General features: G+C 61.0%; 4 protein-coding genes across 12 annotated transcripts; 2 read left to right on the top strand and 2 right to left on the bottom strand.

Annotated features, from left to right (window-relative positions):
- Window positions 1-345: 345 nt before the first annotated feature.
- Window positions 346-16,205, bottom strand: acd (ACD shelterin complex subunit and telomerase recruitment factor). The gene is made up of 3 exons (XM_053886128.1): window positions 16,086-16,205; window positions 14,927-15,051; window positions 346-1,998 (listed from the first exon to the last, which is right to left on the bottom strand). The coding sequence occupies exon 3, from the start codon at window positions 1,968-1,970 to the stop codon at window positions 462-464; it is 1,509 nt and encodes a 502-aa protein (XP_053742103.1). The 5' UTR covers window positions 1,971-1,998; window positions 14,927-15,051; window positions 16,086-16,205; the 3' UTR covers window positions 346-461.
- gan (gigaxonin) lies at window positions 2,057-6,998 on the top strand. Of its 3 annotated transcripts, none has more exons than XM_053886112.1 (13): window positions 2,057-2,909; window positions 3,066-3,282; window positions 3,347-3,461; window positions 3,523-3,873; window positions 3,948-4,016; window positions 4,082-4,224; window positions 4,291-4,412; window positions 4,478-4,590; window positions 5,134-5,283; window positions 5,365-5,501; window positions 5,561-5,695; window positions 6,157-6,266; window positions 6,337-6,997. In XM_053886112.1, the coding sequence occupies exons 2-13, from the start codon at window positions 3,098-3,100 to the stop codon at window positions 6,507-6,509; spliced, it is 1,803 nt and encodes a 600-aa protein (XP_053742087.1). In that variant the 5' UTR covers window positions 2,057-2,909; window positions 3,066-3,097; the 3' UTR covers window positions 6,510-6,997. The 3 variants fall into 3 exon arrangements, with proteins under 3 accessions (XP_053742087.1, XP_053742086.1, XP_053742088.1); XM_053886111.1 differs by having other exon boundaries at window positions 2,057-2,609; window positions 6,337-6,996; XM_053886113.1 differs by lacking the exon at window positions 2,057-2,909 and having other exon boundaries at window positions 3,249-3,282; window positions 3,528-3,873; window positions 6,337-6,998.
- cmip (c-Maf inducing protein) lies at window positions 7,616-17,672 on the top strand. 2 transcript variants are annotated; one of them, XM_053886104.1, is made up of 21 exons: window positions 7,620-8,393; window positions 10,844-10,969; window positions 11,291-11,341; window positions 11,420-11,581; window positions 11,652-11,693; window positions 11,759-11,821; window positions 11,885-11,965; window positions 12,054-12,157; window positions 12,213-12,317; window positions 12,382-12,753; window positions 13,116-13,181; window positions 13,539-13,565; window positions 13,627-13,675; window positions 13,738-13,845; window positions 13,909-14,025; window positions 14,172-14,312; window positions 14,466-14,513; window positions 14,577-14,723; window positions 14,948-15,053; window positions 15,116-15,186; window positions 15,435-17,188. In XM_053886104.1, the coding sequence occupies exons 1-21, from the start codon at window positions 8,079-8,081 to the stop codon at window positions 15,486-15,488; spliced, it is 2,355 nt and encodes a 784-aa protein (XP_053742079.1). In that variant the 5' UTR covers window positions 7,620-8,078; the 3' UTR covers window positions 15,489-17,188. The 2 variants fall into 2 exon arrangements, with proteins under 2 accessions (XP_053742078.1, XP_053742079.1); XM_053886103.1 differs by having other exon boundaries at window positions 7,616-8,393; window positions 11,759-11,965; window positions 15,435-17,672.
- On the bottom strand, window positions 17,350-25,000 carry plcg2 (phospholipase C, gamma 2). 6 transcript variants are annotated; one of them, XM_053886090.1, is made up of 32 exons: window positions 24,635-25,000; window positions 24,043-24,228; window positions 23,823-23,972; window positions 23,661-23,754; window positions 23,396-23,443; window positions 23,241-23,325; window positions 23,098-23,178; window positions 22,992-23,035; window positions 22,730-22,802; window positions 22,536-22,637; window positions 22,342-22,460; window positions 22,184-22,269; window positions 21,994-22,111; window positions 21,749-21,917; window positions 21,588-21,683; window positions 21,383-21,478; window positions 21,036-21,205; window positions 20,765-20,965; window positions 20,394-20,697; window positions 20,270-20,335; window positions 20,099-20,208; window positions 19,932-20,025; window positions 19,804-19,876; window positions 19,562-19,734; window positions 18,815-18,911; window positions 18,547-18,750; window positions 18,349-18,488; window positions 18,165-18,273; window positions 17,936-18,103; window positions 17,792-17,880; window positions 17,557-17,720; window positions 17,350-17,491 (listed from the first exon to the last, which is right to left on the bottom strand). In XM_053886090.1, the coding sequence occupies exons 2-32, from the start codon at window positions 24,224-24,226 to the stop codon at window positions 17,461-17,463; spliced, it is 3,738 nt and encodes a 1,245-aa protein (XP_053742065.1). In that variant the 5' UTR covers window positions 24,227-24,228; window positions 24,635-25,000; the 3' UTR covers window positions 17,350-17,460. The 6 variants fall into 6 exon arrangements, 4 of the variants coding, with proteins under 4 accessions (XP_053742065.1, XP_053742066.1, XP_053742063.1 ...); XM_053886091.1 differs by having other exon boundaries at window positions 18,355-18,488; XM_053886088.1 differs by having other exon boundaries at window positions 18,165-18,488.

Raw genomic sequence — 25,000 nt, 5'->3', positions numbered from 1 at the left:
GCTTCGTGACCCGGAAACTGGAATAGTGCCGTCGAGCGCGCTCGCTGCTTCCCTCAGCTCCTGCACGAGGTCAGGCGGCGCTGTCCCAGCTAGCCGGGATCTCCGCCTCATCCTCGGGTCACGTGACGCGCAGCGTGGTCGTTCGGCCCGGCGCCTGGACCCGTGGGACTCCTCGGGACGTCCTCGGGATGCGGCGGCGGCGGCGCCCAGCTTCTCCTTACATGGACTCCGCCGCGGCGCTGCTGAGCCTTGTTTTCCTGTTTACGGCTGGGAACAAGTGCGAACAGCTGCAAGCACCAGTCTGAGGATAAACTGCATGAGTCCAGTTAAACTAACAGTCCTGCGTCAGGGCCCGTCACAACCGTCCACAAATCCTCCAGACCAGTTTGTAAACATTTGTTTTCTTTATTTGGGGCCAAACACAAACATTGCCAACTCAGACTCAGAACTAGGGTCAAAGGTCAGGGCGGTTTCGGCAGCAGGTACTGGACGGCCCAGCGCTGCAGCCACTCGGGAACTGTGAAGCGGCTGAAGTCCTCCATGTTCTGCTGCGTGACCTGGCTGGAGACCGGCTGGGCCTGTGGGGCCTGCTCCGGACCGTCTTCCACGTTCGGGTGGTCCGGGGTCTCGCAGATCCAGGCCAGGGGACTGGCGCCGGCCCGGGTCCGTGGGCCCTCTGCTGCAGGACCGCTCCTCTTCCCCGGTCCCTCCACTCGCAGCTCACCACTGTGCACCTGCTCTTCCTCCGGCTCCACGACAGAGGGCCGAGTCTGGCTTTCAGCCGGACCTTCAGACGTGTTGCTGAAGGACTGGAGATCCTGGTACGGTGGGAGGTCACTAGGCTGCGAGACCTCTGCAGGAAGTCCAGGTGCAGAGGGACCAAGTCGGGGGCCGTCGTCTCCGGAGGCATCACTTGATGATGAAGTCTCCCACGGTGGAGGAAAAAGGTCCCACTGATGAGCCGCAGGTCCCTGCATGATCCGGGGCAACACGCACCTCAGAAGGGAGCTCTCCTGCAACAGGTCTTCAGAGACAGTCTTCAGGCGGGTCTGGGGACTCTGACGGGCCTGGGGAGTCCGGCGGGCCTCGGGACTCCGGCGGGTCTCGGGAGTAGGGCGGGTCTGGGGACTCCGGTGGGCCTCGGGACTCCGGCGGGTCTGGGGAGTATGGCGGCCCTCGGGACTCCGGGGTACCTCTGTGTTGTCAGGGGGCTCCAGGCTCTGAGGGCGGCGGCCATCACTGCTCCCACAGTGGTCAGGCATGAGGAGGAACTTAACCGGGACACTGAAAGAAGGCGCGTTCTTGAAGCGGATCCGGTCTGCGTCCCAGTGGGTCATGTGGGCGTTCCGCGGCTGTGGGGAGGTGTGCGGGCCGGCGGGGGGTTTCTCTGCCCCCTCCAGCCGGTCGCGGATCTCCACACACAGCGAGCTCAGGGAGTCCTGCTCACACTCCCACAGCAGCTGGGACAGGTCCATCAGGGACTGGCTGTCCCGGCAGACGGCCTCGTCCCCCACGAACCTCCGCCTCCACACCTTGGAGATCTTCCTCTGGACGGCCGGCAGCTCGCTGCAGCTGGGGACGACGTCAGCGCGGGGGACGATGCACAGCGTGGCCATGCTCCCCACCGTCAGGTAGAAGCGGCTCCTGGTCTCCTCGGCGTCGGCGTAGAACAGCAACTTGACCTTCTGGATGTGGACGGTGGCAAAGCGCAACCTGCTCAGGCACTCGCGCTCCTCCATCTCCAGGAGCAGCTGCGCCGCCTCCGGCGTGAGGAGCGCCGGGATGTGGACCTCGCCGTCGGACACGTACAGCAGCTCGGTGGGGCCCGGCGCCAGGTGCACCTGCGAGGGGCTCAGATGGTCCACGTAGATGACCTGAGCCTTGAAGGTGCGCTTGTGCTCGGCCGCAGCCTCATCGTACTCCAGGATCAGCTTCTGGATCCAGGGCGACAGCTCGTGAGCGGGACGCATCCTGCGCTCCTGACTCCGCCTCCCGCACCTGCGCACAGCCGCAACACGAGGTCACGCCCACAGTCGCGCCACCTGAAACGCCTGTTTTCGTCCGCCGCCTCGACGGAAGGCCACAGCGCCGCGTTCCATTTGACTCTTCACTCCCTACCTGAACGACTGCGCGCGACAACTAAACACGGGAAAGAACCAATGGCGGGATATTATTTCCCTGACACACACCAGTCGCTAATAACGCACGGTGGCGAGTCAGTTCACGACTAAACGCTCACGCACGGGTTGCTGAGAGGAGTTTACGGTAAACTATTGGATCGCAGCCGAGCCCACCCAGTTGGTGCTGCGTTCAAATGCGGGACAATCGTGGGAACTAATAAACGGTGTCTGGGGAACCTGAAGCCTGGAGCCTCGCTCCTCTGAACCGGACGGCTGCGATCCTCAGACGTTCCCGCAGATCAGGAGGGTTCCCGCTTCTTCCAAACAGAACCGCCAAACACGTGCTCCGAGGAGGCGCCGCGAGTAAACATCCTTTTGTACCACCGTCCCTGAACGCAACACACAATGTCTTCGCGTCTTCTTGCAACATATTCGCCTCCAGTCATCTGGGAGACCGAATGTAGCCCGACACGCCTCGCTCCAATCCAGGTAAGGCTGCGCTCACACGCGGCGGGAGGTCTCGGCTCGGGTCACATGAAGAGTGTGGCGCTCGGCAGCTCGGCTCGGCTCCTCTCTCGCTCTCTCTCGCTCTCTCTCCCTCTCGGCGGCGGCAGCAGCAGCAGCAGCAAGTGCGGCCGGGGCCGCCGCTGCTCCGCCGTTAGCCTAGCTTTCACCTGCAGCCGCGACAGACTCCCGAGGTCTGCGTGACTCTTTGGACCCGGCCCGACAGCAGTTGCTCACCTGCTTCCCGGCGAGTGACTGGAGGTGGGACGGGGCGACGGAGAGGAGGTCTGAAAGCGGGTTTTCTGTCTTTATGCGCAGACGGACAGCGTGTCTGGTCGGGCTGCCTCCATGCCACAGCGCCGCCGCTGGCTGGCAGTGGAAGTGCAGCCATCTGCATCGGTTTCTGAGATGATGGTGACAGTCTGTCTGCTTGATGCTCAGGCGGCAGCTGTGGGACCGTGACCTGCCCAAACATGCCTCACTGTGGACCCAGCGAGGCCGCCTCCAAGGTTTCCGACCCGCAGCACTCTCAGAAGCTCCTCCGCGTGCTGCGCGTCTTCCGGCAGGAGCAGAGCTTCCAGGACGCTGTGCTGGTTGTGGACGGTCAGGAGCTTCCGGTGCAGAAGAACATCCTGGCTGCTGCCAGCCCCTACATCAGGTAGGTCCAGTCAGGACCTGCCGAGTCAGGACTCCCGAGACGGTGCGTTTTTGTCTGGCTCCAGGACCAAGCTGACCTACAACCCTCCCAAGGCCGACGGCTCCCCCTACAGGATCGAGCTGCAGGGCGTCTCCATGGCCATCATGAAGCACATTCTCGACTTCATCTTCAGCGGAGAGGTGAGTGGTCCCGAGTCAGAAGCCGGTCCGGTGTGTGTGTGTGACCGCGTCGTGCGTCCAGATCAGCCTGAGCGAGGACACCATCCAGGACATGGTCCAGGCCTCAGACCTGCTGCTGATGACCGACCTGAAGCTGCTGTGCTGCCAGTTCCTGGAGAGTCTCATCACAGCTGAGAACTGTCTGGGCATCCGGCTCTTCTCCCACCACTACTGCCTCAACCACGTCCACCACGTGGCCACCGACTTCCTGCAGACCCACTTTCGGGACGTGTCGCAGACCGAGGAGTTTCGGGAGCTTCCTCCCGACCGGCTTTGCGAAGTTCTGTCGATGGAGAAGCTCAACGTGGGCAACGAGAAGCACATCCTGGAGGCGGTGGTGCGCTGGTGGGCCCAGGACCCGGAGGAGCGGCGGGTGGGTGCCGTCAGGCCGCAGCGCGGTGCCGGAGAAGACTGAAGCTGAAGACTCCGCTCTGCTGCTGTCTGCAGGTCCACCTGCGGGAAGTGATGTCGTCGGTGTGGCTGCAGGGTCTGGACGCCAGTTACCTGAGGGAGCAGGTGAGACGACGACGACGACGGAGGCCGCGGGCGGGGCTCATCTCTGCTGCGTCCTCTCCCGGCAGGCGATGGGGGAGCCGCTGATGCGGGAGCTGGTGCGGGACTTCTGCCAGACCTCGGCTCAGCTGCAGGGAGCAGACCTGCTGTCGGCCTTCAAACCGCGCGGCTACTCCGAGTGCATCGTGGTCGTGGGAGGCGAGGAGCGCACGTGAGTGTGACAGGGCCGGGCCCATGGTCCCAGAGCGCTCGCTGACCCGCCTGCTGTGCACCGCAGGAGCAGGAGAGCTTCGGCCGCCATGCGCTGCATGTGTCCGCTGTACGACGCCAACAGACAGGTGTGGATCCACCTGCAGCCCATGAGCGTGGCGCGACTGGGTCACGGCGCCGTCGTGGCGGGTCAGTACCTCAGAGCTCCGCGGCTCGAGCGACCCCGTCTGACCCCTGTGTGTCTGTGGTGTCAGAGGGCTTCCTGTTCGTGCTCGGCGGCGTGGACGAGAGCAAGCGGGTTCTGGACTCGGGAGAGAGATACGACCCGGACTCCAACAGCTGGAGCGCCATTCCCACCATGCTGCAGGTGAGCAGGCTCGGCTGCCGGAAGTTAGTGACACGCACGCACGCACACGCGAGTGTTAGTGACGCCATCGGGTCCTTCAGTGAAAGTGTGTAGCAGGGCAGAAGAGCTCACTCCTGCTGCTTCTACATCCGTGTGAAACAAATCAGTCCCAGACACTCGTCCCGTGTCGGAGGCAGTGACATGATTATTGATTCAGTAGTGCCGGATGAAAACAACTGCAATATCAGATCAAAAAAGGTGCAATGTAAAGATTACAATGTTGAATGTCAACTATTTTGATCATTAAAAGAAAGGTAAACTGCCGGTTCGGGTGCACAGCATCTACTCAGCGACTGGGGACGGTCCCTGCTGCTGGAGCCTTACGCACCAGCAGGTGGCGCCAGCGCGCTGCTCTGAGTCAGCAGAAGCTGAAGGTTTCCTCACCCACACCCGCAGCAGAGAGGGCTAATGATTGATGGGCTGGATGAGTGTAGTGGGGCGAGGTTCTGGACCGACCCGACCGTCCAGCAATTCTTCTGTAAGGAGCTACCGTGGTGTGTTCAGGCGCGTCAGAACTTTGGAGTGGTGGAGCTGGACGGGCTGATCTACGTGCTGGGCGGAGAGAACCAGGACGGCGAGCTGCTGACCGTGGAGATGTTTGACCCACATTCCAACAGCTGGAAGACCCAAACCAGCATGACCATGATCCGCAAGGTACCGGCCCGGCCTGGCCCGACCCGACCCGACTCAAGCTCACCTCACCTCACCTCACCTCACCTCACCTCCTGTCCTCAGGTGGGCTGCTACGCTGCCATGAACAAGAAGATCTACGCCATGGGCGGCGGCTCTTACGGGAAGCTTTTTGACTCGGTGGAGAGCTTCGACCCGAGGACGCAGCAATGGACGGGCCTGTGCCCCCTGAAGGAGCGCCGGTACAGTCTGGTCCCCCTGAGCCCTCCGGCCTGGTGCCAGCGTCTGTCTGTGTCCGCAGCTTCGGGTCGGTGGCGTGCGGCGTCGGTCAGGAGCTCTACGTGTTCGGCGGCGTGCGGAGCAAAGAGAACGAGAACCCGGCCGAGCGGCAGATGCTGACCTGCAAATCGGAGTTCTACCACGACGAGATAAGGAGGTGGGTCTGACCCACCCTGTTGAGCCCTAGCATGCCCAGGCGGGGGTCACGGACACGACGGGCCAGTCCCAGTTCTCACCCCAACACTGGGTTCTGCGCCGACGCCAACAAGAGTTGGTTAGCATCCAGGCTAACGCGAGCGGCGACACACCTCACGGATGGATCGCCACAGAACAGCTTCCCCTCTGTGGGTTGACCAAACCAAGTCAGATGGTCATCACCCGTGCAAGAGGCCGCAGAGACGCTGGAGCTACCGTTTCCTAAACGTCCCCAACACACAGGAAACGCGACACACCGCGGCAGCCAATGGCGCGTGACGTGAGTGTGAGGTCATGAAGTGTTGAGGGTGAGGAATGGGATTGGTCCTAGTCCCCGGCCAGGCCAGGAGGGGGACCTCCTTGCTGCAGACGCCATCTTTGTTACGGTGCTGGAGCGTCACTTGGACCTCTGCTGTGCTGCAGGTGGATGCTTCTGGACGACCAGAGCTTGTGCATCCCGACCAGCTCGTCCTTCGTGTACGGCGCCGTGGCCATCGGCGGCAGCGTCTACGTGGTTGGGGACCTGGACACGGGTCAGTACCGGTCTTGGGCGGAGTCCTTGCTGTGGAGCCTGGAGAGTGTGACCTGGTGTTTCCCGTGCAGGCACCAGCTTCGACTACGTGCGTGAGTTCCGGCGCAGCTCGGGGACGTGGCACCGCACCCGACCCATGTTGCCCACTGACCTGTCCAAGACGACCTGCGTCGCTCTGCGCTTTGCCAACTGCCGGCTGTTCCGCCTGCAGCTGAGCCAGGGAATGTTCCGCATCCGGGTGTGAGGGTCGCGCTGGGGGGTGCCTGGGAACTTTGGGGCAGCTGAGGAGAGACGGTCAGGTTTGTCCAGTTTCTTCGCGGTTTTGTGCAATAGCAGTTTGATCTTAACCAAGGCGGGTGGTGGTCCGTGTTTTTGAGACTCACGACGACAGAAAACCCAGGGAAACAAACATGTGGTTTTACATGATGATGTTTCAGTCCTCACTCATTCATCCCTTCACTGCTTCACCGCTCGTCCCTCACTGGCACTTCAGTCACGAGTCGATGGAGGAGCAAGTCACAACGGACTCCAGAGAAGCTCCATGCTTTTAGACCATCACTTGACTGTCCATCCAATAAAGTTGTTTTTACAGCTTGCCGTGCTTTGATGGCTGGTCTCTGCTGGTCCACACTCTTGTGTCCAGGTCAAGAGTTGAAGTCTTCACTAGAGACCCCTGGACCAAGCAGCTCCAGTGTCTGGAGCCTTGTGCCCCCTCCACCTGGGGCTCCCCTGGCGTGAGTGTGTGTCGCGGGTCGACCCGGCAGGCTGGGACTCGTCCGGGCGGAGGCTGGGCTGCGCTCCCCTCGGGTGGGGGAATGTGTGCGGGATGGAAAGAAGACTCCTGGAGGAGTCTTGTTTTCGCTGCCAGCCAAGACTCTGGAGAGCTCCTGGTCCTGCGACTGGGTTGCCCGGGACACCGGTGACCTCATCGCTCTGGGTGGGCTTCAGGGACACGATGGGCTTTGCGGTCCCTCCGTGAGAGACCAGGCCGTCGTCAGCTGAGACTCGGAGCAGAGCCCCCGGGGCAGAGCCCGGTGCCTCCCTCCTGGACTCTGGGGAGGACTCTGGGACCTGCTCCCACATGCTCTTCAGAGAGGATGAGCGTCGCGGGCGAGCGCGTTCTCAGAAGGAGGAAAACATGGAGTGAGTTTGGAGCCGCTGAAACCAAGTGACGTCACGTCACGAGAGACGTGAAATAGAAGTGCATGAACCCGGAAACCAGCGGCTCAGTCTGGCGTGTGACCGGAAATGTGAGGAAAGACAGAGTTTTGTTTTATTTCCGCGCTCACCTGGCGCCGCCGCTCTGCTCTGCTGTGCGTGTGCGTGTGACAGAGAGAGAGAGAGGGTGTGGGGGAGGGGGGCCTTCAGTCGCTCATCCGCTCGCCTCCCTATTGACGTCACTCCGGTGTCACATGAACGAGCAGCGACCAATCGGCAGCGCGCAGCGGAGAAAGCTGGTTCTTCTCACCGAGAGACGGAGGAGGAACCAGCGGAACCGAGCCAGTCAGACCCCCACCAAGGAGCCAGGACACTCGGCCGCCATTTGGATTGGCCTCCCGCCTCCTGTGCGCGGTTCTCGCGGCGGATCTTCGAAGCGGAGCGGCCGGATCGGAGCAGGCCATGGGCCGAACCGACTGAGACGCTCGGTGCGAGAGACGAGAGACGCTCGCCAGGGGGACGGGTTCGGCCCATTGTGGGAGAAAATGGTGGATTATTTACACGCGATCATAAAAAGCCTCGCTGAAAGTCGGCCGTGAATCCAGCGCAGCAAGCTTCGCGACCGGAACCAGAACCCTCGGCCAGGCTGGAAGCCATGGATCTAAACGGCGGAGGTGGAAACGAGCTCCACAACAAGCAGTTCTACCCCAGCGAGGACAACAAGCCGCTGCTGGCGGAGATGTCGGAGGGCAACAACAACAACGCGCGGGTGGCCGCGGGGCCGTGCAGGAGGAGCCTGCATCACTGCAGCAGCGGGATGCGATACAAGCTGCTCCACGAGGGGGACATCCAGGTGTGTGTGCTCAAGCACCCCCGCACCTTCCTCAGCAAGATCCTCACCTCCAAGTTCCTGAGGCGGTGGGAGCCCCACCACCTCACCCTGACGGACAGCAGCCTCAGCTCGGCCACGGTGAGTTGTGCTTCTGCTCGCTTGATCTGGGGCGGGGGTCAGGGGGGACAGGAACCCGGTGATCTTTTGGGAATGACAAAGCCAAGTGGACCTCTGACGGTCTCCGTCAGGTGACATCACTTCCTGTTTTTGACTCGATGTTGGAGCCGAACCTCCCGCAGATTCTCCTCCAGCGTTTCTCTGAGGACCTCACAGTGTCAGGCATCATAACTGCAGACTTCTCTTGGAGCCAGATTCAGGACTGAGGCTGCAGCAGCTAGGTCACATGTCTCACCCCCCCTCCCCCCAAAACCATCTGGTGCCGGGCTGAGGAGGAAGGCCACCGCTGCCCTGTAGCTTGTCCTCTGGCTCCGCTCTTTTCCCTGGTCACCATGGGTCACGTGAGCGTAGAGTTAGCTTAGCGTTAGCTCGCTTTGCTTGTTTTGGGGGACACTGCCGTCCTCCACTTGTTCTCCACAGATTCACGCACTGAAACCAAAGCGTGAGTGGCTGCTGTCCAGAACCAGAAGCTGAACAACGCTGACCCACTTCTCCAACTCCCACTCTTGACACCAGCACCAAACATTTGACCCCTTTGTGGGAAAAGTGCGGACAAGTCTTGTGTGTCCTCAAAGTCACGTGCGGCCAGAGAGCGCGTCCAGCACCAACACCCCCAACAGAGGCGGGTGTGCCGTCTGGCGGGCGGCTGACGCGAACCTCGGTCCAGACACCACTTTTGTTTCCGTCTGGTCGGGCTGAGGTTTCTGCTCTCTGATGGAGCCCAGACGGGTCGGACCTCTGAAGTGGGTCCTGTTTTTAATGCGCAGCACGACGTGTATGAAGAGGGTAGTTACCTCACACACACACACACGCAGTTCTAATCTTGTCTCCCCAGCTGTCTTGTGGGGCGGATGTCCAGAGTGGACCAGTAAATACTGAGCTGGGTCAGAACCAGAACCGGTCCCAGAGCCCTCCTCCTCACCTGTCAGTCAGAGTGCAGCCGCGTCGGTGAAGGAGCTTCAGGGCGTCTGGCTTCCTGCTCGGTTTCGGTCTGCGTCACAGACCTCACACTTCCTCCCTCTGCGCTGATGTTTTGCTGTGAGAAACTTCGTGCAGCAGATCAAAGCGTTGACACCCCTCGCTGTGGCGCACCGCTCCAGGGTCTGACGGACCATCTTGGCCCGGTGATGACCAGGGAAGATGCTGCTCGCAGCTGGAGGTCACGTTGGCATCAGGGCGTCAAACCTTCAGCCTTTCAAAGGCGTTTGTCGTCGCAGCGCTACATTCCTGGCGGCAGGTCAGCGGAGCCACGACACAACACCGACTTGTTGTTGTTGTTGTTGTTGTTGTTGACACACGAGTCTCCAGCAAGTCTGTGGAGTCAGAACCCTCCGTCAGCCTCCGACATCAGAGCTCCGGCGGGTTCATGGCACCTCTGTCTGTCTGTGGGAAGATGAGTTGGAAGACGCTGGAGGCACTTGGATGACAGGTCCAGGAAACGTGGGGACATTGGAGGAGTGATCCGGATCCCAGTCTGGTTCCTGGAGTTTTTGCTTTATTATCTGCATGTGGTGACTGGGAGCCCACACACACATGCGCGTGCATACCTAGCATGTTAGCATCTGCTAGCTCAGTTGGGCTCAGCACTGACTGATGAGATCATTCTCAGGTGCAAGCTGATTCATTGACTTGGCCGAGCTTTGCGCTCTCTGAGTGCCTTTCTAGTTTCAACTGGATGACTTTCTCACAATGAGGTTGTCACCTGGTCGTGGTGGATCTGATCCGGGTGTGTCTGGAGTCCAGTTCCTCGTCAGAAGCAGAAGCTGGACAGCAGAGAGGGAAGTGACCGCTGAGTCCAGAGTCCAGTTCCGCCAAGTGCCGCCACGTCACCGCCCATGTGACTGCTGGTAAACCGTGGACAGGATGAGTGGGAAGTCCAGGCGTGACCGTGAGGTCCGGAACCCCCCGAGACCAGGCCAGGAGATTTGGCCCGAGGTCTGTGGGCCCCGCCGAGTCAGGACCAACCTGGTGACCTGGCTCCCTTCAGTGCTCCTCCTCCACCCGTATGGTATCATGTGTCGGTGTGGCCCAGCGACAGATGAGGTTGAAGGTTTTAGCGCGTCACTTCCTGTTGGTGATCAGGAGGAACCTTCCTCATCGTGGTTCCTCCTCATCTCGTTCTTATTTCTCCCTGGAAACTAAACAGCTCCTTGTTTCCATGGCGACGCTGCAGCCTCCTCCTCTTCCTCCGCGATGATGAAGAGCAGAAGCAGACAGAGAGCAGGAGAACAAGAGTTTAGAAGAATGAAGAGATGAGTTGCCACGGTAACCAGTGCGGCTCGTCACTGGGACACCATGTTGTTGACTGGTCTCCGTCGTGTGATGGAAGTCAGTGACGGCTGTGAGAGACGCGGTGCAGAGCTGTGTTTACAGTGGTGTTCCTCACGCTAACATCTCCTCCTCTGCTGCAGCCCACCGGCTACATGGAGACCTCGCTGTCCTACAGCGCCATTGAGGACCTGCAGCTGCTGTCCTGGGACAACGCGCCCAAGTACTGCGTCCAGCTCAGCTTCCCGGGCGGAACCGTCCTGCTCCAGGTGAGGTCACCAACCCAGGACCGCAGGCCTCGGCGAGAGAGAAACTACAAACATGGCCGGCCCCTGCCAGGGCGGGCTGTCCGGATCGAACCGATCGGTCAGCTGCTCCGGTCTGGTGGTGGCTCTCCTCATCTTGTGGAAGCCCCGCGACTCTGTGGCGCCTCCACCCCTGATACTATAGCCGACATCACTTCCTGTCTGTGGAGGAAGAAGGACCGGGGGCCCACTGAGAGTGTGAAAGTGGACCTGTGAACGGAGGGACTCGCTGCCGTCTGTCTCACTGAGCCACTTGTTTGTGTGTGTGTGTGTGTCTCGCCACAGGCTGCCAACAGCTACCAGAGGGACCAGTGGTTTCACTCTCTGCAGTGGAAGGTGTGGACTGTTTTTCCCCTCTCGTCCGCCCCCTTCCTTTCTCTCCCTCTCACGCCACGGCTCCTCTGTGACTCTCAGAAAAAGATCTACAAGTACCGGAAGGTCCTGAGTAACCCGAGCCGCTGGGACGTGGTCCTGAAGGAGATCCGGGCTCTGGTGGACATGGCCCTGACCTCCCCGCTGCAGGACGAGTCCATCCACCAGGCACCGCTGCACATCATCTCCACCCTGCTGGCCGAGGTAGGCGCATCTCACTGCGGGTCACAAGGCCGACCTCTGACCTCTGCTTGTTCCCCCACCCCCCCGACAGAACTCCAGCCTCAGCCCTCAGGACCACGAGAACATCATCGTGGTGAGTTGACTTGTGAGCGACATCGCGCTCTGGGTTCTGGTCCGACACCGTCGATGTGTTTTCAGGCGATCGCTCCACTCCTGGAGAACAACCACCCGCCCCCGGACCTATGCGAGTTCTTCTGCAAGGTGAGTGTCGGGTGGCGGGTCCAGACGCGGGTGCAGACGGTTCAGCCGGTGCCTGTGTCGCAGCACTGCCGAGAGCGGCCGCGGTCCATGGTGGTCATCGAGGTCTTCACTCCTGTGGTCCAGAGAATCCTCAAGCACAACATGGTGAGACCCACACACACCCGACTCACACACACGCACCAGCCTGGTGAAACGACAAAGATGGCGGACGGCTGTTGTCTGTGGCTGGCAGGACTTCGGCAAGTGCCCGCGCCTGCGCCTCTTCACGCAGGAGTACATCCTGGCTCTCAACGAGCTCAACGCCGGCATGGAGGTGGTGAAGAAGTTCGTCCACAGGTGAGGCACCGGCTCTGGCCCCCAGGCTGCGCCTGACCTCTGACCTCTGCTGCAGCATGCACGGGCCCACGGGGCAGTGCCCTCACCCTCGGGTCCTACCCAACCTGGTGGCAGTGTGTCTGGCGGCCATCTACTCCTGCTACGAGGAGTTCATCAACAGGTGCGCGCGCGTGTGACACCCGCCACCAACCCCCCCTCTGACCACCCCCCTGGTGCCCCCACAGCCGCGACAACTCCCCGAGCCTGAAGGAGATCCGGAACGGCTGTCAGCAGCAGAACGAGCGGAAGCCTCCCATGCCGCTGCGCCTGCTACGCCCGGAGCCCCCCACCCCGCCCCCTCTCTCGGTCAGCGCCACTCCTCCGCCGCCTCCCCCGGCCGTGGCCCCGCCCCCCTCCGTGGTCAACTCCAGCGAGATCCTGGTGGAGTTGGAGCGCAACAACAACAACAAGAGGAAGTCTGGGCCCTCGGGCGGCGACGGCGAGCCCAACCTGATCGACTGTCTGCTGGTCAGTCCGGCGGTCAACACGCTGTCCATCCAGCTGCCCGCCCAGGCGGACCGCGTCCTCGGCTGCTTCGCCCTCATCCTCAAGATGCTGTGAGTTCCCTGCTGCTCCGCGCGCTCGGTAGCTTCCGGGGGTCCATCCTCACGTGAGGCTGTGTGAGATCTCGGTCTCAGACCCGGAGGTGCTGATCCTCGTCCACATCACCAGGAGGTCCCGGTCTGAGCTGTTCCAGCTCCAGAGCCTCCTGGTCATGTGACTCCCAGGGCCGACAGGAGTGGAGCCCAGTCAGTGAGAGTGAGTGACAGAGCATCCTCATTACGTTGCTCTGACAAAGCATCGCAGACACGGCTCCGTCACCGAGACGCCGTCACTTAACTGGCTGTAACGTGACGCCGCCGCTGTACCGCGTCAGTGGTTTACGTCCTGCCGCCTCTCACCTTCCCCTCTGTCCCAGGTCCGATTACGAGGACTGGAGACCGGCGCTGGCCAGCTTGCTGCAGCCCATCCCCTTCCCCAAGGAGTGAGTGCACGCACGCACACGCACGCACACACACACACGCACACACACCCTAAACACATGACTAACCTGAGCCAGGGCTCTGGATCAGACTAGAACCCAGTGAGAGTCACCCCATTATTTTGACGTCTTCAGCCTCACAACTCACCGTAATGTCCCCATCAGATCAGTGTCAAGCATAGACGTGCAAGAACACACAGGCACTTGCAGGGGCGCAGCTGCTGAGGCAGGTCTGACCCGGGTCCCAGCTCGAGACCCGGGAGCGTCATGGCCTGGACGGCTCATCTGTTGCTGGGCGGTGGAATCGTCGCGTGTGAGTTTCTCTCATGGTTCTGACCCGACTCCCTCTCTCTCTCGCAGGGCTCTTGCTCACGCCAAGTTCACCAAGTGAGTATGCCGGGCGCCGTCTGGGTTTGAGTGCTGCTTCTGACGCGGTTTCTCCTGACAGGGAGCTGAAGTATGTGATCCAAAGGTTCGCCGAGGACCCCAGACAGGAGGTGAGTGTGTGGCGGTGGCGCTGAGTGTGTGGCAGGTCCCACTCTGACTGCTGTCCATCCAGGTCCACTCCTGCCTCCTGAGTGTCCGCTCCGGGAAAGACGGCTGGTTCCAGCTCTACAGTCCAGGGGGCGTGGCCTGCGACGACGACGGCGAGCTCTTCGCGAGCATGGTGCGCGTCCCCGCTCGCTCCCACACACGCCTGAGCGGTGGCTCTGACTCGCTCTCTCCTCAGGTCCACATCCTCATGGGCTCCTGCTACAAGACCAAGAAGTTCCTTCTGTCCCTGGCTGAGAACAAGCTGGGCCCCTGCATGCTGCTGGCGCTGAGAGGGAACCAGACCATGGTGGAGGTGAGCCACACTAGGGGGCGCTGCGGCTTCTGCTGGGTCTCCTCACCCTCCCGGCTGCACACGGGGCCTGGCTCTCGGGCGGTGGCGTCAGCAGCAGGGGGCGCTCTACAGGCGTGTGAGGAGAATGACGTGGCTGGTGTGTGCAGATCCTGTGTCTGATGCTGGAGTACAACATCATCGAGAACAAGGACACTCAGCTGCAGATCATCTCCACTCTGGAGAGCAGCCAGACTGGACGTCTCATGTACGAGCAGCTGTGCGACCGGCAGCGGGAGCTGAAGGAGCTGGTGAGTGACCCGCCGCGCAGCCGGTCCGGACTGGTAACCCTGGAAGCTCTCAGATGTTCTCTGGAGTTCGAGCTGTTGTGTGACATCACTCTGGTTCTTGGACTGAACTGGTGTTCACGTCTGCTCACCGCTGCCCCCTGCTGTCTCCCTCAGCAAAGGAAAGGAGGCCCCACCCGGCTGACGCTGCCCTCCAAGTCCACGGTGAGAGCTCACACACACACAGGGGCCGCCGCGGACTTGACTTGGGTCCCTCTGGTGTTTCAGGACGCCGACCTGGCCCGGCTGCTCAGCTCCGGCTCCTTCGGAAACCTGGAGAACCTGAGTCTGGCCTTCACCAACGTCACGAGTGCCTGTGCTGAGCAGCTGATCAAGCTGCCCTCACTCAAGCAGCTGAACCTGTGGTCCACCCAGGTAACACGCACACACACACACACACGTTTCTCTGTCCTTGTGAGGACCTCTCTTGGACGTCACCCTTTCCCCAGCTTCTCCCTCTAAACCTAACCTTCCAAACCCCTTGGCTACCCTGAACCAGGACTCTGTCCCCACAAAGTCATCCAGTGTTTTGTCAAGAATTGGTCCCCACAAAGTAGGATAAAGAAGCCCACACACACCTCTTTCTTCCTCCTCCACAGTTTGGGGACGCTGGGCTTCGGCTGTTGTCAGAACATCTGGCCTGTCTGCAGGTGTTGAACCTCTGTGAGACTCCGGTGACTGATGCTGGACTGCTGGCGCTCAGCTGTGAGTACACACACACACACACACACACACACACCGCTGTTAACCTCTGTCCACTGTCGTAGCCATGAAGAGTCTGTGCAGTCTAAACATGAACAGCACCAAGCTGACTGCAGACACATACGAGGACCTAAAGGTGAGGTCACACACATGCACCCACTTGTCTCTCTACCCTTGTGGGGACCTCTCCATCCAAAACACATGGCTCACCTGAACTAAACCGGAACCCAGGGAGAATCACCCAGTTGTTTTGACGTTTTCACCCACAAAACTGTATGAGGACTGGCCAAAATGTCCTCACAAGATCAGTGTCCAGTCAAAGACTGGTCCACACAAGGATGTTGCTACATGCACTGCAGCTCTGAGCAAGTCTGTGTTCTGCAGGCCAAACTGCCAAACCTGAAGGAAGTTGATGTTCGCTACACAGAGGCCTGGTGATCCAGCTGCACCCACACACACACGCACACACACACACTCTCTCTCTCTGTCTCTCTCTCTCTCTCTCTCACACACACACATACGTGCTACTGCTGGATGACTGAAGAAGCCTCCTCCATCTCTCTGGACTCCCGAGGCTGCGCTCTCCTCCTGTCTCCTGCTCTGTGGGGACCATCGGCTGAGCAGAAGAACTGTCATCTGTCCTCGCGTTCCCCCAACTTTGTGGATCTGCCACCGGTGCGTGGCGTCCAGGACTGTTGGTCTCTGGCACCGCCCCGCTTTTCTACGTCTTGGTTCTGATCCGACACCTCACTCGGAAGTGACGTGACCTTCCTGCAGCAAGCCAACTGAAGAGGGCGCCATATCTGTTCAGGGACCCTCCACAGCTGGCTCAGACGTTCCCCTGCCGCAGGCTCGGCCAGCGCCACCTGCTGGCTGTACTACACTCGGCTGGTTGTCGTTCCGTTTCTATTTATTGTGCCATTACGGTTTGTGTGTGGCCTGAAGGCTCGGCTCGGCTCGGCTCGGACCGCGCGACCTCGTGCTCTTTCATATCCTGGACATGTAAATACAGGTGTACATAGCCCCGCCCCTCACCTTGTGGCTGTTTGACACGGAGTTGCACTGTAATCTCGGAACATCCGGTTTCTGTTCTCCTGCTTCAGGTCGTCTGAAGTCGACATGTTTATTTTGCACGTTTGAGTCTCGTGTTTTCACTTCCGTCGGTTTGTTCTAGAAGTGCTGACTCATGCTGAGGGACTGACACTGACTGAACCGAGACGCCGTCCAGCAGTGTGTGTGAGTGTGTGTGCGCGCGTGTGTGGCCGTACCGAGACTGAACCACACGCACTCACGCTTCCTGTTTCCTGTCACGTGACTGTTTCGGCGCTCGGGGACGAGACGGCACGCGCGTAAACTGCTCGTTCGGTCTTCCGTCAACTCTGCTGAGTCATCGGAGTGACGTCACGCTCGAACCAGTTGACGCTTCATGAAACTCAGATTAGCCAAGAAGGAAGGAGATCGAGGACGGTGACGTCACCGGATGTTCACCTTCGTTGTTTTAAAGTCACTTCTCATCTGGGTTCTCCTAGTGCAACAGCGGCCCCCAGCGGTGGACGCTGGCACTGCTGCTGCCACCCGGCCGAACCTCTGACGTCACTCGTGTCGCAGCAGGGTTGGGAAGGCGGGCAGTCACGTGACTGCGCCGCGTGGTTCCTGTGTGAACGCCATCGATCCTCTACTTATTTATTTGTGTTTGTTAGTCAACGGCGACTCTGAATCGTGTTTACAAACGAGCGCTCTTTTTACATCGATCATGTGACTGAGTTCCCGCGCGATGAATGTGAGTTCTTCTGTGGAGGACTCGTGCGGTCCCGTCGTGATCCTGTGGAACGGTTGGTTTCCGGCTCGTCCACAACTGATCCTCGCAGCTGACTTGTGAAATCATTTCAAATAAAAATCAACCGTCTGTGACTCGCTGTTGGTTCGCTGCCGCCCTCGGTCACGTGACTCGCGGATTGGAGCGTGTTTCTGCCGCCACTGACCACAGCCGCTTCTGAACGCCGGACGAGCCGTGTTTGGCTGAGACCTTGGACCCTCTGCAGGTCAGCTGGAGACCCGCTCTGGAAGGACCTCACTGGGGTCTGTAAAGCTGCATCACGTGAGAACTTACTTGGCCACTAGTTGGCGCAGTCGGACCCTGGAGTCTGAGGAGTCTCCGCCCCTGGACCTGAGCTCCAGGTGCGGACCAGCATGGTTTCATGCGTCACTGTGCTCCACTCTGGGTGGATGAGCCACCCAGGTGTGCTCACCTGAAGATGCCCCCCCCACACACACACACACACACACACACACACACTCGTGCTGCGTCTCATCGAGGTTTACTTCACACGGCAGAGACACTGTGCTGTCAGACGTGATCAGGAATAAATACTAAAACTAGGACCAGCGTGAACAGGCGGCGCAGCGCCGGTCAGGAGTAGCTCGTCTTCTTCTCCGGCATCCTGCGACACACAGGGGTCAGAGGTCAGCGGGGCGCCACCTGAGCGGCAGGGAGCGCAAGCCTCACTTGAGCTTCTCGCTGGTGCTGTAATGCCTCAGCAGCTGCTCCTGCCGCGCGCCGGAGCCTCGCGTCAGGCTGCCGTGGGAGCTGTAGAGCAGCGGCGCCATGCTGGCCTCCGAGCTGCTCTTCTTCAGTTGGCCGGACGACGAGTACAGCTCCTCCGCTGCGCTCTGGAGGAGGAGAGAAGGAGAGGTGGAGGTTAAGAGGGAGGGCGGCGGGGGGCGGGTCCCGGGTCCCTCACCTCGGCCTGCTGCACTTGCACGAAGACCAGGAGCGACGCCAACTCCAGGCTCTCACTGTGGCCGTTCTTCAGAGGGACGGAGCGGAAGCCTGCGAGGACACGGCAGAGGTCAGCCGCCGTCCGCCGGAGAGAAGCGGACCTCACCTGAGCGGATGCCTTTGACCGGGAAGGTGGCCTGGGCCAGGAAGTTGGGGTCTGAGAACATGTCCTCCTCGTTGACCACGAAGCGCAGGAAGGTCAGCTCGGGCTCGTAGACTATGAAGCACATGGGCTCCGACGTGGATCTCCAGACCGGGTTCAGGCCGTTGTCTCCTGCGGCAGAAGAGTGGCGCGGTCAGTCACGCCGCGGCTGCAGCTCGACTCGTCCACTCACGGAACACCGCCGTCTTGTACTTCTCCTCCGAGTGGCCACACAGCTCCACTTCCACAAACGGGCTGGAGATGCTGCGGCCGTTTTTGGGCAGATGTCTGGCGCCGATCACCTGCTCGCCACGAGAAGAGACCAGTGGACAGGAAGTGACATCATAAACCTGAAGCTGGAGCCGGGACAGACTCACCCGCACCACGATGTTGAACTTGGGCCCCTTCTTCTCACGATGAGGGTCGTAGTTGTCGCGGCGCATCAGCTCCGGCTGCAGGATGTAGCCCGTCTGGCCGTTGAGACTGAAGAGGGCGCTGTTCAGCTGCATGTACTTGTCTGAGTGGGAGCAGACGGGAAGCTGAGCTGGGCTCCTCCGGCGGGGCCTCGGGGGTACCTGCGGTCTGGAAGTTGAGCGCCACCATGTGACAGCCAGCGGCCCACAGCGGGTACGGGTCGTAGTTGGAGGACTCCACGCGCTGACCCTTGGGGTAGACGCGACTCAGCGCCTTCCTGTTGTAGAGCAGGAAGCCGTGCGTGCCGCTCTTGCTGGGCGTCTTGTTCTCCACGAAGGAGCGGATCTCTCTGTAGCTGTAGCTGTCTGCAGAGAAGAGACGTGTGTTGCTACCCCGCGCCGCTGAGCTAGGGGGCGCCCGTGAGCTCACCAAAGCGGTCCTTCTCTTTGCTGCGCGGCTGGCAGTAGACCACCAGGTCCGACATCTCGATGGCGACCTCCGCCCTCTTCTCCTCCTGCTGTCGGATCTGAGGTGCACAAGAGCAAAGTCTTCACGCACGTGTAGGGACCACGGTGTCCAGCAGAGGGCGGGACAGCCTCCTGTGTGGTCAAGAGACTCGGCAGGAAGCTGTGTCTGGCGCGAGTCTCTCAGACGCTTCTCCAGGTTTGACTTCCTTCACACATTATGGTTCATGCAAGCTCTTATTCACCGCAGGGTCATTATATGTCCCGAAAGCCAGACTTGTAATTCAGTGTCGTTAACCGAAATAAAAAGCACAACTGAGACTGCAACCAATCAAAGCAAACAGAAATGGTCTGCTGTGTTTTCGTCTCTGTTGACGTCAGCCTGGACTGATCTGCTGTGGTGTCACCACCAGGGTGGAGTCCGTGACTCGTCCCTGGTGGTGACGGCCTGGCGACGCAGGCGAGTGCCAGGGTGGCGGTCGCGCCACAGCCTCATCTGCTGTTGAGTGTTTACGACTACTTCTGCTTCAATCTTCAGTCCTGTTCCTACGACCCGCGTTGAAGGAAGACAGACAAAGAAGTGAAACACTAAAACCAATGAAAACTAACCTTAGGCCGCAAGATTGTTCAGTATTTTTCTATAAGAGACTCCAAACTCTTGAGCCCCAGGAGCAGGAAGTGATGTCAGTTGCGGCGGCGAGCCGGCACTCACCTCGTGCTCCAGGTTGTACTGCTTGCTCTTCTCGCGCTGCGTGATGTCCCAGGCCACCTTGTACCACTCGAAGAGCTCCTCCACCGAGGCGGGCGCCAGGTCGAACTGCACGCTGTCCTGCTCCCGGTCCTGCAGGGTCAGCACGTGGGACTTGCCGTGCTTCTCCGTCCTCACTGGACACACGCACACGGCTCAGGGCCTGCACGCCGCCCGGGCCCGCTCAGGAGAGCCGCCGCACTCACCTTTGTAGATGTTGCACTTGGAGATGTCCACCACGCCCTTGCACAGCTCGCCCAGAGGATTCTCCTCCGGCCCCTGCCGAGCAGCGCGTGAGTGGGCCGCCGTCACGCGACCCGCCGTGTGACCTCACCTGCGCTGCGCTCTCCACCCGACTGCTGAGCACCTCCTCCACGTAGTTGGAGGGGAAGAAGAGCTGCAGCTTGCCAGCGTGGTCGCCCCTCCACCTGCGGAGAGCGTCGGCGTCAGCACAGCGACACCTGCTGGCCGCGCCGCTCGCGTGCGTGCGTCTCCACTGACCATCCCTCCATCTCTCGGCTCACGTTGTGGATCAGCGCTCCTTTGGTGAAGCTGAGCTCGTCGGGCCTCTGCGCCGCGTAGCTGTAGAGCGCTCGCACCGTGCTGTGGGACTGAGGACAGGCGCGGCGTGAGCGGCGGCGCCCGACACACACCCGACACACACGCACGCACCTGGCTGAGCTCCAGCCTGTTGGGCTCCACGTAGGTCCTCTCGTACAGCGAGCCGCAGTCCTGCACCTGCCGGGCACCAGACAGGTCACACGGGCCCTGCCTCCGGAGCGGCGCCGGGCCTCACCGTGCTGAAGCGCTCCACCAGCTCCGGCGTCACCGGGTAGCGCAGCTTGATTTTGCGGTAGAGCGGGTTCTTCCTGAAGTAGCCCACCAGCTCCAGCAGGCTCTCGAACTCCATGGTGGTGTCCAGCAGGTAGAGCCCGCCCTCCTTCTTGATGCGGCAGTGCTTCACCTGCCCGTCGCCTCTGAAGGTGATGGCGAAGGCGTCCGGATCTCCGTCTCGCTGTCGGATGAGGAAGGCTCCGTCTCTGGGGATCCTCATCAGGTAGTCCTCCGCCTCCCCGCGACTCAGGTTGCCGTAGAACCAGCTGCGGAGGCCACACGCACACGGCTGAGGGCGCCAGCGGCGGAGGAGGGCGGCGTCACCTGACCTACCCTTCTCTCAGGTGGGGGTTGAGGCGGGGGACGGGGTGGGTGAGGCGCAGGTCGAACTCCTGACACTTGAGCGGGTTCTCCTGGTAGTGCTGCACCAGAGCCAGGACGCTGGGGAAGTGCAGACTCGGGGTCAGGTAGTAGCTGGTCTGGGGCCCCTCCAGCAGCGTGTGGATCCGGCAGTGCTGCACCTTCCCGTTCCACCTGGACACACAGACACCGGGCTCATTCGGGGGCGGGCTCGAGGACGAAGCGCAGCGAGCACGGAGCCGACCAGAAGGACAGGGTGTAGTCGTTGGGGTTGACGTCCCTCTGGCGGACCAGGAAGGTCCCGTCCCGCCCGCCGCTCTCGCGGCAGAACTCGCTGATGAGCCGCTCCGCCGTCAGCCGGCTGTCCTTCATGTAGCCGTGGAACCAGGGCTCCGAGTGGTGCAGGTCCTGGTACTGAACCAGCAGAGAAGCAAGGTCAGACTCCGACACGAGGCAGGACTCACAGAGATGAATGGATGAATTCCGAGCCCTGGCCAGGGGAGACCCCGGTGACCTGCTGCCGGACGTCACACCCAAGCTCAGCTGGGACCCCTCATTAACTGGGGAGCGGGTGGGGTCTGGTGCAGTCACCTTCCTCAGCTCCTCCTCCTCCTCCTCCTCCTCCTCGTACTCCTCGGCGTAGTAGAGTTTGTCGTCAGAGATCACACAGTAGTGTTTGTTCCAGCACTGCCAGGAGAGCACAAGGTCAGCACTCAGATTTCCTCCCCAACTGTTCAGACGTCTCTAAATCCGACGAGTCGGCGTCATCACCGGAGAGGCCCTGCTGTGTGGGTACCTGGTCGACGGGGTCCCACATCTCCAGGTCCCCCTGCATCTGGCCCTTCCTGAACTCCTTGTTGGGGCCCTCCCCATCCACGCTCAGTTTCTTGTGCTGGAAGAGTCAAGGCAGGTGCTCGGACTCGCTCAGCTCACGTGCACGGCCACGTGCACGCTCACCTTCAGGATGATCTTGCCCTTCAGCTGGGTGGGCGTCGGCAGCTGGTCGGCCATCTGGTCCACCGGCTCCGTCAGCAGCTTGTCGCCGAAGACCTCCTTGAATATCCGAGCCATCTGCCGCTGCTGATCCAGAGGACAGTGCTCCTCGATGGACAGGATGACGGGGAACCTGAGGAGCAGACGCGCACGCTGACGCCTGATGCGGCGGAGGCCCCGCAGCCGGCGGCGGAGGGCCGGGCGCTTACTCGGAGGTGGCAAAGGCGTGCTTGTTGATGGCCTGCACCACGTCCTCAAACTTGATCTTGGTGGTTCTGGTCCAGCCGTGGTAGATGATGGGCTCACCGGGGCCCTCCCAGCAGTCCACTGAGGACACAGACACAGTCAGGTGAGAGGCTCCTGGGGGCCACGACGGGAGCCGAGAACAGGATGACTGACGCTCCACGCAGCGACAGCCCAGCCGCAGGCAGCGCACGTAGGCCTCGGTGGAGGACTCGCTCCGGAGCTGATCCCCCGTCAGGTACCTGCGGGAGAGAGGCAGCCTTCCAGTCTCCTCCGGACTCGCCCTGCTCCAGGCGGGCGGGTGGGCGACTCACGTGTTGTGCGAGGAGCTGATCCAGTAGTGGGACAGCGGGTGGTTCATGTCCAGGTGGTTGATCTCCGAAAACCTCTCCTCCCAGATGGAGTTCTCCTTGGAAAACAGGAAGCCCAGGAACTGGTGAGCAGCAGAGACGGGTCAGGGAACACGTGGCGGGAGGGCAGAGCAGGGTCCGGGCGGAGGGTCAGTCACCTCGCTGACGGTGAACTCGGGGTCGTTGGTCTTCCTCATGGTGTCGTCGATGAAGGTGGTCATCAGCTCCCGGACCTTGTTGAGGTCCAGCGCCCACGACTCCTGAGGGACACCGGGGTCGGTCAGCGGCTCGTGTCAGGTGCGGGGGGCGCTGGTGGTCTGGTTCTGAATGTGGTGAGTCTGGGCCCGGTTACCTTTTGTTCGTAGATGAGAAAGCGCTGGAAGTCCAGAAGCAGAACCGTGGAGGCGTCCGGCTTGTCCGTGTTGCTGCGAAGCACAAGCGCACGCGCACACACACACACACACACAAGCTGTTCCACATGAGCTGCTCCGGCGCCTCCACACAGTGAAGGAAAGGACAGCTGAGAAGATTGGAGATACATGAAGTGGCCTGGCCAGAGACAAGCTAGCGCTGACAGCGAGAGACGGTGGTGGAGATGAGCCGTGATCTCTCACCCCAGGATGAAGGCACAGGACTCGTTCTTGAACTCCTCCAGGATCTGAGCGAGACAAGAGAGTTAGAGCGCCACAGACGTCACCGGGGCTCGGCGCCGACGCTCACTTCGTTCTGCTCGAACATGATGAGGTTGTAGAGTTTGTGAAACTTCTCGAAGTCCAGAGAGTCTTTCCTGGCGCCCACTTCCTGTGAGAGAGCCGCGCCCAGGTGAGAGCTGGACTCGGGGCCGGGGCGCCGCAGACACAGACCTGGAACTTGTCCTTCAGGCTGCGAGAGCCCGGAGACTTGTAGTTGACCAGCGGCAGCAGGGTCTTCAGCTCTTTCATGGAGAGGCTGCGGAGATGGGACCAAAACAGAGACGTCAGAGGGTCGCCACGTCACCCGGGACCCAGGAGAGACCAACCTTTTTGTTTTGGTCTGATTGATGGAATACATCTGTTTCCTGAGCCAGCTGGAAGACCAGGGCCACAGGTCAGGAGCGCCACCCAGTGTGCGTGTGTGTGTATGTGTGTGACTGGTCCATCTATTCTTGTGGGGACATTTTTGCCTGGCCTCTTTGGACTGGGTGAGTCTCACTGGGTTCCTGGTTCAGGGGGAGAGGCCGGGGGAAGGTGACGGTCCCCACAAGGATAGAGAGAGACAGGTGCGTGCGTGTGTGAGTGTGCGACCTCTCGATGAGGACCGGCGTGGGCGCGGCCAGGGTCTCCTCCACCAGCATGCTGAGTCCGGTCAGCCACTTCTGAGCCTCCTCGGCCGAGTCGGCTGAGACAGAGGGGTCAGTCACAGCATGACGCAGCATTTCCACACGTGACCAAAGGGGCGTGGCTCACCTCCCAGGCTCAGCGTGCTGAGGACGAACTGGGAGCCGTAGAAGATGGTGAAGCAGGACGCCTCCTCGTGTTTGTCCTTGCCGTCTCGGAAGCGTTCAAAGTCCTTGGAGTTCCTGCCGGGTCGCAGCTCTCGGATCTCGGACAGGTCCACTGAAACAGAGGGAAGGGCGCCCGGGTGAGGTCACGGGGTCACGTGCAGGGCGAATGAGGAGCCACTCACGGACGCCGTCCGTCCTGTCCGCCGTGCGCGTCCACGCCACCTGCCGCGTCTCCATGATGACCTGCACCGCCAGCCGCTCCAGCCTCTGCCGGAAGACCGTCATGACCACGCCCATCTCCATGTCGCGCTTGATCACGCTGCGGCGGAACTCGGTCATCTCGCCGTGCTGCTCCCACGCCGCCATCTCTGCAACAGGGAGCCAGAGTGAGAGCCGCCTCGGTCTCAACCAGACCCCAGGCCTCACGGGAGGTTACGGGAGACGGGAGGCGCTGGTTCGCAGGCGGCGTCCCCAGTGAAGCGCTCACTCACTGACCACACTGGAGGTCTGGTTCTCAGGTGAGGGGCTGACCTCCACAGGACGGCGGCGCAGGGTCGGGTGAGATGCCGTCATGTGATCACCGGCACGCCTCACGGAGAGACCTGTGGCAGCCCAGGTTCTGCTCTGCTCTCACAACTCCAGTTTCCTCCCAGACTGGGCCCCTCACCCACCGAGACCCTCAAGACCTCAACACCGGGTGACACGTGGCGATGTGGAGGTCCAGGAGAACTTCCAAGACACTCCACAAGGTCGCAGAGAGACAAAGCTACTAACCAGAGCCAGCTGGCCAGGGACGCCTCCAGAGAAAGGGCAGCGGCGGTCAGAGAGGGAAAGTCCAGCGGTGAGTCACCACTTGATCTGGTCCGGCGCGGGTGTCAGGAGAGAAGCAGAACTCGGGCCCGGATGTGAGCCCGCCCCACCGCTGGGCCCCTCGGCTCCAGCAGAAGAAGAACTTCCTCCTTCTGGAAAACAACGGCAGGTCCAGAGACGCAGCACTGACCTGTGAGTGGACCGGTTCTGCTCAGGAGGAAGCGGACCGGACCATGACTGCAGCCCGTGAAACGAAGGCAGGAGGACGTCGACAGAGAGGAGCGGCAAGTGTTAGTTCCTCAATCTGAGAGGACGAGGAAGTGCGAGCAC

Source organism: Synchiropus splendidus, chromosome 14, assembly GCF_027744825.2.
Source record: "Synchiropus splendidus isolate RoL2022-P1 chromosome 14, RoL_Sspl_1.0, whole genome shotgun sequence".
NCBI classification, from domain to species: Eukaryota; Metazoa; Chordata; class Actinopteri; order Syngnathiformes; family Callionymidae; genus Synchiropus; species Synchiropus splendidus.
Note: the sequence above shows the minus strand (reverse complement) of the source record. Positions and strands in the feature narration are given on the sequence as shown.

Bases quoted from the DNA above. Each gene is read 5' to 3' on its own strand.
- acd (XM_053886128.1), bottom strand. From the start codon at position 1,970: ATGCGTCCCGCTCACGAGCTGTCGCCCTGGATCCAGAAGCTGATCCTG.
- gan (XM_053886112.1), top strand. From the start codon at position 3,098: ATGCCTCACTGTGGACCCAGCGAGGCCGCCTCCAAGGTTTCCGACCCG. The intron at 3,283-3,346 runs GTAGGTCCAGTC...GTCTGGCTCCAG, and splicing joins GCTGCCAGCCCCTACATCAG to GACCAAGCTGACCTACAACC. The intron at 6,267-6,336 runs GTCAGTACCGGT...TTTCCCGTGCAG, and splicing joins GGTTGGGGACCTGGACACGG to GCACCAGCTTCGACTACGTG.
- cmip (XM_053886103.1), top strand. From the start codon at position 8,079: ATGGATCTAAACGGCGGAGGTGGAAACGAGCTCCACAACAAGCAGTTC. The intron at 10,970-11,290 runs GTGAGGTCACCA...GTCTCGCCACAG, and splicing joins GCGGAACCGTCCTGCTCCAG to GCTGCCAACAGCTACCAGAG. The intron at 13,676-13,737 runs GTGAGTGTGTGG...CTGTCCATCCAG, and splicing joins CCGAGGACCCCAGACAGGAG to GTCCACTCCTGCCTCCTGAG.
- plcg2 (XM_053886088.1), bottom strand. From the start codon at position 24,226: ATGGCGGCGTGGGAGCAGCACGGCGAGATGACCGAGTTCCGCCGCAGC. The intron at 20,966-21,035 runs GTCGGCTCCGTG...CTGTGTGTCCAG, and splicing joins GACTACACCCTGTCCTTCTG to GTGGAACGGGAAGGTGCAGC. The intron at 20,026-20,098 runs GTCAGTGGAGAC...CGCTCTCCGCAG, and splicing joins AGCCGAGAGATGGAGGGATG to GTGGAGGGGCGACCACGCTG.